General features: G+C 38.7%; 1 protein-coding gene across 1 annotated transcript in view; it reads right to left on the bottom strand.

The window, feature by feature from the left end:
* LOC118342690 (ectonucleotide pyrophosphatase/phosphodiesterase family member 2) overlaps positions 1-12,364 on the bottom strand; it is a gene marked incomplete in the record, with an annotated part of 38,878 nt that overhangs the window by 11,022 nt on the left and 15,492 nt on the right. The window contains 4 exon segments of the mRNA XM_035681305.1: positions 7,611-7,764; positions 8,299-8,431; positions 10,733-10,810; positions 11,532-11,670. Coding sequence (XP_035537198.1) covers positions 7,611-7,764; positions 8,299-8,431; positions 10,733-10,810; positions 11,532-11,670 — 504 coding nt within the window.

Below are 12,364 nucleotides of genomic sequence, written 5' to 3'. Positions count from 1 at the left end.
TCACCCAAGAAGCCTCATTGTAATCCTGGAATCAGTAATAATCCAACAAAAACAGTCCTGTTTCATTGCCAAAGGTCCAATATATCCACTCCAGTAAGATTAAGTAAGATAAGAGTGTTATCTTTTAAATGGGACCAAAACAATGCATATACTGCAAATGGTTGAAGAACAGCTTTTAATTTACTTTGGGTAAATGTGGTTTTTAGGCGTTTTTAGGTCATTTTACATACATTTTAGAGGTTAAAGAACTGCTTAGAAAAGCTGATATGAAATTATGTATGTAATTTAACAAAATAGAATTTCGGCATGGGTGGAGTATTAGTAGTTTTTAAGCAATGAATACCAGTCATGTTTCTTTCTTTAAACTGTATTTCTAGTCTTTACTCTGGTATATTTTTAAGCCTGTAATCCATCTCCACGTGCCATCATTTTACTCTCTTCATAACCTCCACACTGTCTAGACTGATTTAACTTTGCACTCTAATAACATTGTTGGAATACTCGGATTTAACTTCCTACTTTTTCATCCTTTAGCTCATCGCTGCATTAAATTCTTTTTAGTGCATTTTTTTATAATAACTTTTCAGGGACAAAACCAAAACCACATTTGGGTAAAACCAGACTACTGTGACTGAAATGTTGCAAAAGGTGCAAAATAATAAGCAAAATAATGCTAAGCTGCATATTATTTCATGCCTAAAGGGGAAGCTAAGTTAGTATGACTCACACTGTTTGACTGGGACATCACACGTTAAAACAAATCAAAAGAGTGATATTTAACAGAATAATGGAAACAAAGAAAAGTTCATGGTCTGACTCTCTTTTTCACTTGGCCTGTTTTATTGGTTTGTTATATGAGTGTATCTGGATGGAGAGCAGTTCAGCAGTTCAGTAAGACTACACATATCCAGCAAAATGTTGGAGCAATGTAACTTAACATCTAGTCATGTAATAGTAATTATTATGTGTTTTTCTGCTCGCAAGTAGACTCCAATCTTGACATAACAGAACGTTCCCTGACTTCCAATGAGCCACTGAGTCTTTTTAGTATGTAAACAGAGGATTTCTTACAGAGCTAAATTTTTGCATGCAATTGTGCAATGAAAAATAAATGAGTTCCATCTAACCCTGTGGTTTTCCTGCCAGAGCGGCTGGTGCAGAATATTAAGTTCCCGAGTGTAACCAAAAACGTTCAAGCTTCCAGTTTAGAGACACAGGAAGACAGAGTGATCTTCCTGGAGATTTGGGTTTTAAGGGGGATTTTTGTTGTCTGTCTGATTTTAGGGAAGACTGTGACTTTTCCCCTAAAAAAGGCAAAGACCTCAGACAGCCCTGATAAATGTGGTCTTTGCTCTACAGTTACTTCTCTCTCTCACTTCCGTATGACACACTGATGCAAGCAAAAAGTCAATTTATGGCTGCTTCCTTTTATTAGTAATTCTTGAACGTTGTACAGTGGACAGCGTCCTCATTCAGAACTTGTTGGATGGTCAAATAGCTTCAGAAAGCCTCTGAAAGTTGGAACCATTTTATCATTTACAAAGGGTAAATAATGTACAGCAATGTTGAGCAAAGTTCCATTGAATCAACTGTGTGGAGTAGCTCACATTATATAAAAACTCATCCAGTTGCACTTTGGGAAACCTGTTTGGTTACTATGTGTACCAAAGTTAGAGGGTAAATTGAACAGAAACAGCCCTAAAGTAGTCAATTCCTGTAATCAACTGCTTGTGACATGTTGATTTGTTGTGCAGCAGACTGACTCATAACTTGTACTATAGGACATAGTATACCAGTGAGTCATGTTTGAGATCTTGTGTTTATGTGCAACATTCCCCAGTCTCATGCAGCACTTATATTTTGGCAGTTGAAGCGAGGAGGTTCCCTTTAGCCTCGTTCCCTTGGCAACTGGAGAGTGTCAGCTGCATTCACTGTGTTGGTATCCAGATACAAATGCAAAAAAAACTATTTATAAGACTATAAGACCTTATTTTATACAAGGAAAATCTTGAAGTTTGAATTATAAATGTAAGAAGTTTTATTTTAAATTGTAGATTCCACTTCTGTTTGTATTTTTAAGGACTAGATTGACATTTGGGGAATAATTTCTGCGTAGAGACTGAGATGAGTTGATCGATACCACTGTCATCTGTGTTTGAAGTATGCAGGGAAAACAGCAACTCTGCTTTCAGTCTTTATGCTAAGCTAGGCTAATCGCTCTCCACTATCTTTTTTTTGGGTATCTATCTTTTTGTCTTGCACTCAGAAAGGTCAGCATATTTTCCAAGATTTCAAACTATTTCATTAAGATGAGTAAAAGTTACAAGTCAAATGAAACATGAACAAACCATTAAAGAAACAGTTAGACATTTTGTGAAATACAATCACTTTCGTGCCAAGACTTAGATTGATACACTCTCCTGTCTGCACATATGAAGCTGGAGCCAGAAAATGGTTAGCTCAGCAGCTAGCCTGGGTTTGACCAAAGTTTTAAAATAAATACACCTGCCAGCACCTAAAGCTCACTAATTAATATGTTATATCTCGTTTGTTAAATTCGCACAAAAACCAAATTGTAACAGTGACAAGTGGTTTCTGGTTTGACACTGGAATTCTTTTTGGGGGGTTTTAGAAAAGATGTTTCCCACTGATCCCAGTCATTATGCTAAGCTAGGCTAATCACACAAGCTGCAGTTCCATACTTAACCCTTAGGGGATCCTTAAAAAAAATCAATAGCACATTTGTTCCTTCAAGGCCAGAACCTGCCACTTTCGCAAAATGCTGTAAAGATCTTACTAATCATTATTTGTTCGGTACATTTAAATGACGTCGCGAATCTTTTAGAATCTACTTCAGCTTGAAATATACATATCAAATTTTATTGATACTTGGATTTAACCCTTTAAAGCCCAATAGTTTACACAACTCTCTGTTGGGAAAGTCTCAATTTGTATGAAAACCAGTGATTCTTTCCCTTTTTGAGTTCTTTTGCTTGCTGCTGTCATCAGATTTCATTGTCAGTTCTTCAATGATCAGCTAGACACCATTATCATCTGTCTCTACTGCTGAGGCGGTCCTCGTGGAGGAATCAGAGTCTCGAAGGGTAGATGAGGAGCCACCTTCGCTCTCGGAGCCCACGATGATTTCAAGGCCTCCTGCGTGCTGTAAGTGCCTTGCCAGTCTCTAGAAATGCGACTCCTCACTATGCTGGGTATCTTAGACCATGACTGCAGTTGCCCCGCACAAGCAGCCTGAACGAGAACCAAAATCAAAGTTCACAGTTTTGTTTGGTTCTCGCCACTCAGAGTTTTTATTATTGAATTAGTGTCTAATAACGCAGGAGGTTTGCTCTAGAGAAAAGACTGTGAAGTTTGACACACACCAACAACCATGACACAAACACACACCAGCACACACCACACACATCACATCCATCAGATAGCAATACACACTTATTTCAGTGCCAAGACGGCAGAAACACGTAAAATGTATAATTTTCGCTGGTGTTTGATGGGAAAAAGTTTAATGCCGATGTGGTGAATAATATAAAATTAAAATTGAAAGCTTATAGATAACAATTTGATAATCGTGTTAAACATAAAAAAGACATTTGTTTATGATAGACTGAACATGGATCCAAAGAATGGCTGTTGAATGGTTTTAAATGTGGCAGTTTTTCTGCCGTAGAACAAATGTGTGAGTGTTGTGTGTCTAGCTTGCGCATTAGGCTAATTTAGGAACTAAGACCAGAAGTTCTAACACATGGCAAAATGAAATAACCTTTGCAGTTTGAGCTTCATCATTGAACGCCAATAGCATGAAAATAAAAAACGGAATTGTAGCAAAATGTCGCGAGGAACACCTAAGGGTTAAAGCAGTACACACAGTAGTATCACCTTCTCATTTCATGCTCCACATGAAAAAGCATAGCAAATAAGAGTTATTCTCAAAATGTCAAACTAGCATGTTCTTCATTTTTATATCAGACTTCAAGATTTTCCTTATTCAAAGCAAGAAAGTATCATCATCATAAGTATTAGTGATATAAATCTTCTCATCTTCCTTTCGGAAAGGCAATTAAGTGTACTCTCAAACAAAAAAAAAACAATTTAAAAACAGCATTTAAATGAAGCAACTCCTAACTATGCAGTAAAATCTTGAACCCAAATGTCTAGACTTCTTGTCACCTGCAAATTACAATGCTAAATGACAAAGAATAGATCCAAAATACAGTTTCTAATTTGCACTGACTCTTTAGCCGCAAATTGCAGATGACGAAGTCTGTCATTTTCTATATTTGATGTCCTCAACTTGACTGTGGATTATTAAAAAACGCACCTATTACTTTACTACTCCTCAATTTACTGGGCGAGCTTTCACTTCTACAGTGTCATACTACGGATTATCTCTGCCATAATGTATCTGCTGCACGTATTTCATGTCTCAAAGTGAGATCAGGTGACTTTAATATCAGTGGGGTTTTTTAAACAGCTCACTGGTCCTCTATTGAAGTCATGAATCTTTTGATTCTGCACTTTTTTCCCTCTCTTTAAATCAAGGGTTATTGAGTCTGCTGGGGTTCCGGCATAGTAGGGGACTTTTCTCATATCCTAAGCCTGCCAAAAAGTGTTTTTGTAAACCACAAAGAGATCAGGTAACCACTGGGATGAAAAGGCTAGTATGACTGCTGGAAACTTCCTGCCATGTAGGTGATGTAAGTAGTTTTCAAAGTGGGTTTGCTTGTGTCAATGTAGATTTTATTGTTTCAAAATGTTTAGTTTTAGACTCAATGAAATGAAAATGCAGAAATGTCTGCTGAAGTAAAGGTTAGATGGAAGAAAGGGAGTTCCCCTCAGTTTGACACAGTCACATGTTGCTGGCTACAGTTTAGGCTGTCTGACTAAAACCTGACAACAAGAAAGAAAAACAAAATGTAACCTCAGAATCCGAGGTGACTTCAGTGGCAGGTCAAAAGCTAAAACATGATTCCTGTTGTAAAACAGCATGTTTATATTCTGCAGGCTGTTCAGTCTTCAGTGGATAAGAGGACATTTAATATTAAAAGGACTAGTGTGTAAAATTTTGGTTTGTCTGTTCTGGGCTACTGTAGAAACATGGCGGTGTAACATGGCAGACTCCACAAGAGAGGACCCACTCCCTGTAGATAAAAACAGCTCATTCTAAAAGGTAATAAACACACAAGAGATCCTCCTGAATGTTACACTGGACCTTTTAATTTAAACTTAATCAAATAAATGAACAAATAATAACTGAAGTTGCATTAGGGGCCTTGGGGGCAGCAGAACCCACTGTTAATACAACATTTACGATATTTATTTCTATATTTATAGAAATTATGAACACAACTCAACATTAATGCGCTGTGTGCTCATGTGTGTTGGGAGTGTGGCTTTGGAAGGAGGCCTGAAACAAGGGGGGTTGGATTTCTTTCAAAATCTAGCCGTTACCTAGCATAACTTGACGATTGGGAGGATTAGATGTTGAAACCTTTCACCTTATGCACAAAAGAAAACGCCAAAGTGAACTGTTATTGTCCAGAGAAAGAAAAGTGCATTAACTTTGCAAAAAAAGACAAATTCCATCTAAATGACTCATGACTTTAGATAATTCATCCTCTCATGATACATTCACGCCAGAAAGGAGTATACCCCAAAGAGAGAGGCTGACCATTAAAAAAGAAAGTTGGCTTTCTCTGGATTATATTGTGGTAATTTCCCAGACATACAAAATACAGATAAACATCTCAGCAGCACAGATTTCATGTACTGCCAATGCTAATAGGTGGTAATGATAAACTGGTTACCTAGTACTGATGACCTACTTAAATATCGATATTGTTGTTGGGGTTTTAACAGGGAGAGATGGAAAAAATGCAGCACAAACTGCAAAAAGCTCCAGGCCATTTTCGCCAAAATATCCTCTAACAATTACCTAAAAACTCACATAATTGCTATTCATCTTTTTTTTCTTTCTTTTTTTTTTGGAGAATCCTATAATTTTCTTGCAGCCTGGGAGTTAACCTCTGCTGAACACAAATGTTTATTTCAAGATCAATAGAGAGAAATAAAAACTTTGATGTTGTCAGCTCAAACAATTGCCAGTCTGTGTAAGTCATGTGTTCTTGAGTATAAAGATGTTTTACACTGTAAAGAAGGTCTAAGAGCAAAATGTTGAAACTTAGTACTGATTGTGTTTGCTGCAGGAATTCATTCTCTGAATGTTTTTATTCCCTTATTTAGGTTATAATTATAGGAATTAAATATATTTTTTCTTTGTTTTATTTGTCTATATGTGTGTTTTCCTAAATTAGGAAAGCTACATTGAAGCAATTATTCCATCTAGTGGCTTCTTTGAGTATTGCAGGGAATTGATGTTCAGAACAGAATTACATTATATGCCAAAAGGTTTGATGTAAAATGTAAATCTGTTTTTATTCATTGTTTTGGTGAAGGTGTCACATTCATTTTAAGCTTTTAAATTTAAGCTTGATTATCATATCAGGTGTATTTGTGAATGTTTATTTCAGATTACCTACATAATGTGTATGCTTATGTTTGGCACAGATTTAACAAAAAATATGTACAGTAGTTAAATCATGATTGTTAAAGCAATCCATGTTACGCCACAACAACAACTATGCTCACTTTTTTTTCCATTCTCAATGAACGTATTAGCAACCAAAAAACAATCTTTACAAATCCTGCCTCTTAATATATACAGAGCCTTTTTCTTATTGTTTTTACTTTGTTTAATGGGGACGGACAAAAATACAAGAACACCTAATACAATCTAATATCGGTTTGGTTAACCTCATAACTGAGGTTTTGTTGAGACCATCCGAATTCAACTTGATGTCTACGATTCACTGTCACATGAGAATGTTTGAGACATTTAGAGAATCTGCTATGACTCACTGCCGTAAATACGTAAAGGGATGTACGTCATGTTTCCGTTGACGTCAAGGGTCCTGCATTGAAAATGTTATCCTAATCTTACCTAACCCTAACCTGCCAACACTCAAACTCAACACTTTCTAGGGTTTCTCCCATATGTCAGAACCATCTCCCAGCACCCTCCCCTTTAGTAGTTTTCCCAGGAAAACATCTGTAATTTTCCATACACAAAGAGCTACAATAACTTAACATAGACTGCCGGCAAAATGTCAGGGCAGGACGGTGAGTCAGTTACCATTTCCCATCCCCTCCACACTTCTGGCGAAAAAACATCTCCCGTATTTTTAAATCTTAATGTTGGCATGTAGAGTTATGACCTATAAAGAAACTTGACCATCAGCGAGAAGAGTGAGCACAAGAGAACATTGTGAGAAACGCCCATACAATTACCCAGCGCTCAAAGTAGCATCTTCAAAAGAAAAAGAAGCAAATTCTCACATTTAAAATTTAAGGATCTCAAGTATGTAGTTGTAGTAGTAGTAAGTATGTATGCACTGAGGTACAGTTCTGGTACCACCCTCGCATACACTGTGTGCCTTATTTCCTAACTGACTCTTGAACTGAAGTCATGTCGTGACTGAAGTCATGTCGAGTCGGGACAGCGCTGCCCCCTGCTGGGTATTGTTTGAACTTACATGGCAGGCCTCACTGTTGTCGGGTCTGTGTGGGAGCAAGAGGGAAAAGACCTTGAGCGCCCCCTCACACTCCTCCACAGTCTGGTTCAGCTCCTGGCAGCTCGTCACCACTGTGTAGAAGTGGGTGGGGACGGACGGGCCGTCGGCCGAGAACCTGTACAGAGGAAGGGGGTCAGAGTTAATTTTTCAATTTCAATTCAATTTTATTTGGTATAGTTGCGCCCAATTTCCTAACAAAGTTAATCTCAGGACACTTTCAAATAGAGCAGGTCTAGACCTGAACTCCCTTTTAACATTACAGAGACCCAACAGCACCTACCAGAGCAAGCACTTGGCGACGGGGCAAGGAAAAACGCATTTTAACAGGCAAACCCTCGGACAGACCTTCGCTCTAGTGGGTGGTCATCTGCCTTGACACAGATTTATAACAGCGGGGTAGTTCACAAAATCAGCCGCATTTCTTTTGTTTGTTTGATTGATTCTGGAGGGCGACATTAATCAATGCTTATATTTTAAACTTCAGTGTAAATGTGCATTTACATTTTACATTATAAAGTAACAATAAAAAAAAGATACTGTGTAAAAACGCACAATACTTTATCTCAAAATTTAAACAATCCAAAGAAGCTGCTATATAATCCTAACAATAAAGCCACAGTGTTGTCTGCCATGACACTTGAGGCCTTACTCTTTTATCTTCTCTGTGGTGTCTCTGAGGCCGTCGTAGTTGTAGTCAAAGATGGGCCCAGTGAGGACGTTGACACCATTGTTTTCCTCTGCGTAACGCCTCAGCAGCGTCCCCTGCAGGTAACTCCATATTCCTGCAGACAGGAAAAAAAGGGGTGAGATCCAGCTACACAAAGAAAGTGCTAACATTGAGACCGGTGTCATCGGTCACTGATGTGATCATTTACACCTGTGTTAAGGTTTCTTATCTGGATCAGGAGAACTGCGTGTTAATGCAGTCAGATCAGATGCATCACAGGTGTGTTACTCTCTCTCTCTCTCTCATTGCTCACTGGGGTTGGCTGGTTAGTGGCCCTGCCCCCATATCTGCTGATCCCACCGGTGTTGGCTCATTTTACTCATTATTTTTGTGTTTTATTTTTCAAGGATGCAAGGACTCCCATAGTTTCTGTTAATTAGTGGCACTACTTGTAGATATAATCTGTGTTGCTTTAAAACTAATTATGGGGTTATGCTGTCCTCTTTAAATGCTGGTGGTCACAATTGGTTGAGCCAACATGTTAACAGTAATGTTTGGCCATAACAAGATGGTCAGACTCTCAATGTGATCAGATCTCAGCCAGTGAAAATAATAAAGTGCTGCATTCATTCATTCATCTTCCATCCGCTATCCAGGATCTCGGGTTCGCGGGCTAGCAAGTCCAGCAGAGGATCCAAATTCCCTTCCCCTGGCCACATTGCCAACTCTGACTGGGGATCACGAGCATTCCCAGGCCAGTTTGGAGATAGTAACTCTCCCACCTGGTCCTCGGCCTGCCCCGTGGCCTCCTCCCAGCTGGACGTGCCAAGAACACGTCCCTGGGGAGGCGCCCTGTGGTGCATGTTAACACTATTGTGTTGCTTGTGTTCCCCATTAAAAAAAAAGGGGGAAAAAGATGAATGCATGTCCATTATTTGACAGGAAAATACAAACATTTCTAAATATTATGTAACTGGCTATGAAAAGTTGCAGTAGCAAATGGATCATAAAACCTTTCGACCCTTAGAGAACTACATCCTCCTCCAAATAAACGGAAAAATGAAATCACACAGACTAGTAGGGTTTATACATCAGAGCTGCAGCAAGGTGTTGAGTTCCCAGATTGTGTGAGACAAATCTCTGTGCACTGAATAAAAAGACTTCCCGTACTTTGATACTTTCATTTTGCAGGTTGTTATTGAAATGATTTGTAGCTCTCTTTGAAAATAATCTGATGGGTAAATAACGCTTTAATGCTTCCTTTCCAAAGGACTCCCCTGACTGTTTTTAAACAGAATTTTAACAACCTTTAAAACCTCTGCATAATTACTGTACATCAATATTCATGAAATCCATTAAATGCAGCTCATTGATTAAATCCACTAATTGCTTTATAAATGCGCTTTTACTCTGAGTGTGGAAAACAGCTGCAGGAAGAAATCTTACTGGAAAGACTAGAACTAGAAAATAAAAAAGGTTTTGAAAATCTATGACACATCAGTGAGAAGTATGTTAGGTCCTTAAAAGGTGGTTTCTGGTCACTGTTAGAACTTCATTCATAACCTACTCTGGGAAGTGAAGCATTCTCTCTGATAACATCACTCTGGTCAGGGCTGAAAATGACTGTGAAAAATGTTCAGCTACATATTGTCACTGCTGCTACTTCCCCTTAAGTCAGATGTTACCAATCCCATTTCCAGCCTGAAGTAAAACAAGAAAATAATCTATTCTTCAGAAACGCACTCTGCTGACAACAAGGATGAAATATGTGTGTCTGCATGAGACAGCGATTCAGAGAGAGAGAGAGCGTGTTTTGTCCTGATAAGTCCTCTTTCTCTCTACAAAAACAATGGGTATCAGGCTGTCCTCGCCCAGACCTGACATCACCACATTATGTCTTTTGTCTCATGTGATACGACAGGACGCCGCTGGTGTACAGGAAGACAGAAGGGACGGATAAATCTGGTGATTACAAACAGCTGAATGAGGCAGAAATATCTTAAACCTCTAAAATAAGAGGTTTTAACTCTCGATCTGGAGATTGTAGTCTTGGTAGAGTTTTTGTTGGAGCATCTAAAAGCTTCTCGACTTTTGGAACTGATTGTATTGTTAGGTGTTTCTGTTATGAATGTGATCAGTAACAGGTTCTATAAACCAAGTTTCTGGTCCCAAACAATCATTAAAACAAGACAAAGTGTAAAGTATAAATAAAATGTTTCCAGTTTCCCTGGAGGTCAGGGAGAAACCTGGACAACACTGATTGGCTCATATTGTCGGACCCGTCTAATCATTAACTTCCCCCTTTGTTTCATTTTCTGATCACGTTTTTTGCTTCTTTTTTCCACCTTCGTTTCCAGGATTCCCCACTATAACATTCCGGTTTCCCCCATATAAGGAAATGAAGTGTGCGACTCACTCTTGAAGGCCGGGTACATAGGGGCGGTGTTGGTGATGAGCGAAGCGTCATATCTGGACTCTGGAGACGACGCCAGCTCTGTCAAAAAAATCACACAATAAACACATACTCTTAATATTCCATTATCTTATTATACATTATATTATATAACAGTGTCTTGTATCAGACCCCCACATTCAACACCTGCACTGTAGGTGTTACAGCGGACTATGTTGATATATATTTTCTAATAAGAATAATAATATTTTCTTTTCATTTCTTTTTCAAATTAGTTGAAGAAGTACCCTCTGGTATGTACCCCTGGTTGGGAATAACGGACTTAATCCAATAAACCTGCAGTACAATGTAGATACATAAGTGTTGCATCAGTTTGATCATTAGATAAATACTGTATACAAAAGTGCTTGTTAAATGAGTGACAATATGATAATAACAATATTAATAATAATTACAATAATAATAAGTATTATTTTCATGTTGTCATCTTAATAATAAAGATATTTTTAACTGTTTCAAACTGCAGTCCACATCAGATACTACAGAAGAGATATAGCTTGTAGCAGGTGGAATATTTGTGCTGTGCATTGTCAAAGAAACCGTATTAACATTAGGGCTGCACAATTAATCAAAATATTATTGAAAGTGAAAATGAAAATTGTAATGCCAAAATTAAAATTTCCATTAATCGTGAATCATATCACAATAACAATATCTGTCAAATTATTCACAATATGATCTTTTTACCAGCCCTAATTACCACTTGTCGTCCTGCAGGTTTATCTGGGGGGAAGAGGTTTACCTGGGGGGAAGAGGAAGCCATAAGTGAGCTGGTTGTTCTGGCTGTAGGTGGTGCAGCTCTGACTGTGATCAGCTGACACTCTGGAGTCGACTCGGACACACTGAACACCGGGGGAAACCTCCGGAACAGGAGTCATGTCCTCCTGATAGACAGCGATACCAAAGGGGATAGAGAGAGAGAGAGAAGTGGACAAATATATGTGAGATGTTTTGCTGTCGTATAGAGTCTGATGTGGTGTAGCTCGGATCATCTGCTGCTGCTCTCTTTATGTCTTCCAGCGTAAGGAGGTTGGATGACGGGGGGGGGGTGAAATTGCACTGGACCAACATGAACATGATATTATGTAATTTTGTGTTTTTGTTGCCATGCAATGTTTGTGCAGGAGTTGCTGTATGACTGTGTATTTATGTGTGTGTCCCACCTGAGAGCAGCTACACCTTGTAAAACCTGCAGCTTGTTCCTGTAAATATCTGACAAACGTGTGTTCGGTGTCAGAGAAACACAGTCTGTGTGTTTTGTTGGACGTGTTTGTGTTTATGTTTGCATGTTTGTGCAGCTCCGTCATGTTCTGCCCTGACACAAACACACTGTCACTCACTGTACACAGCACCACGTATTGTGAGCCATTAACATGGCCTGCGTCACAGTTTTACAACCTGACACCTGGAAGGTCAGGAGCTGAAGGGGGTCAGGGAAAGTCTACAAACTGTGTGAGGAAACCTACAGTGTTATCATGTTGTTAACGCAAACATGAGGAAGTGTACTGTACATGAACGTACTGCATTTTTGGGTGAAACCATAGTTTTAAAGTGTGCTTGGAACAATACAGTGTG

This window comes from Morone saxatilis, unplaced genomic scaffold (assembly GCF_004916995.1).
Source record: "Morone saxatilis isolate NCDOM2014 unplaced genomic scaffold, NCSU_SB_2.0 Contig9, whole genome shotgun sequence".
NCBI classification, from domain to species: Eukaryota; Metazoa; Chordata; class Actinopteri; family Moronidae; genus Morone; species Morone saxatilis.
Note: the sequence above shows the minus strand (reverse complement) of the source record. Positions and strands in the feature narration are given on the sequence as shown.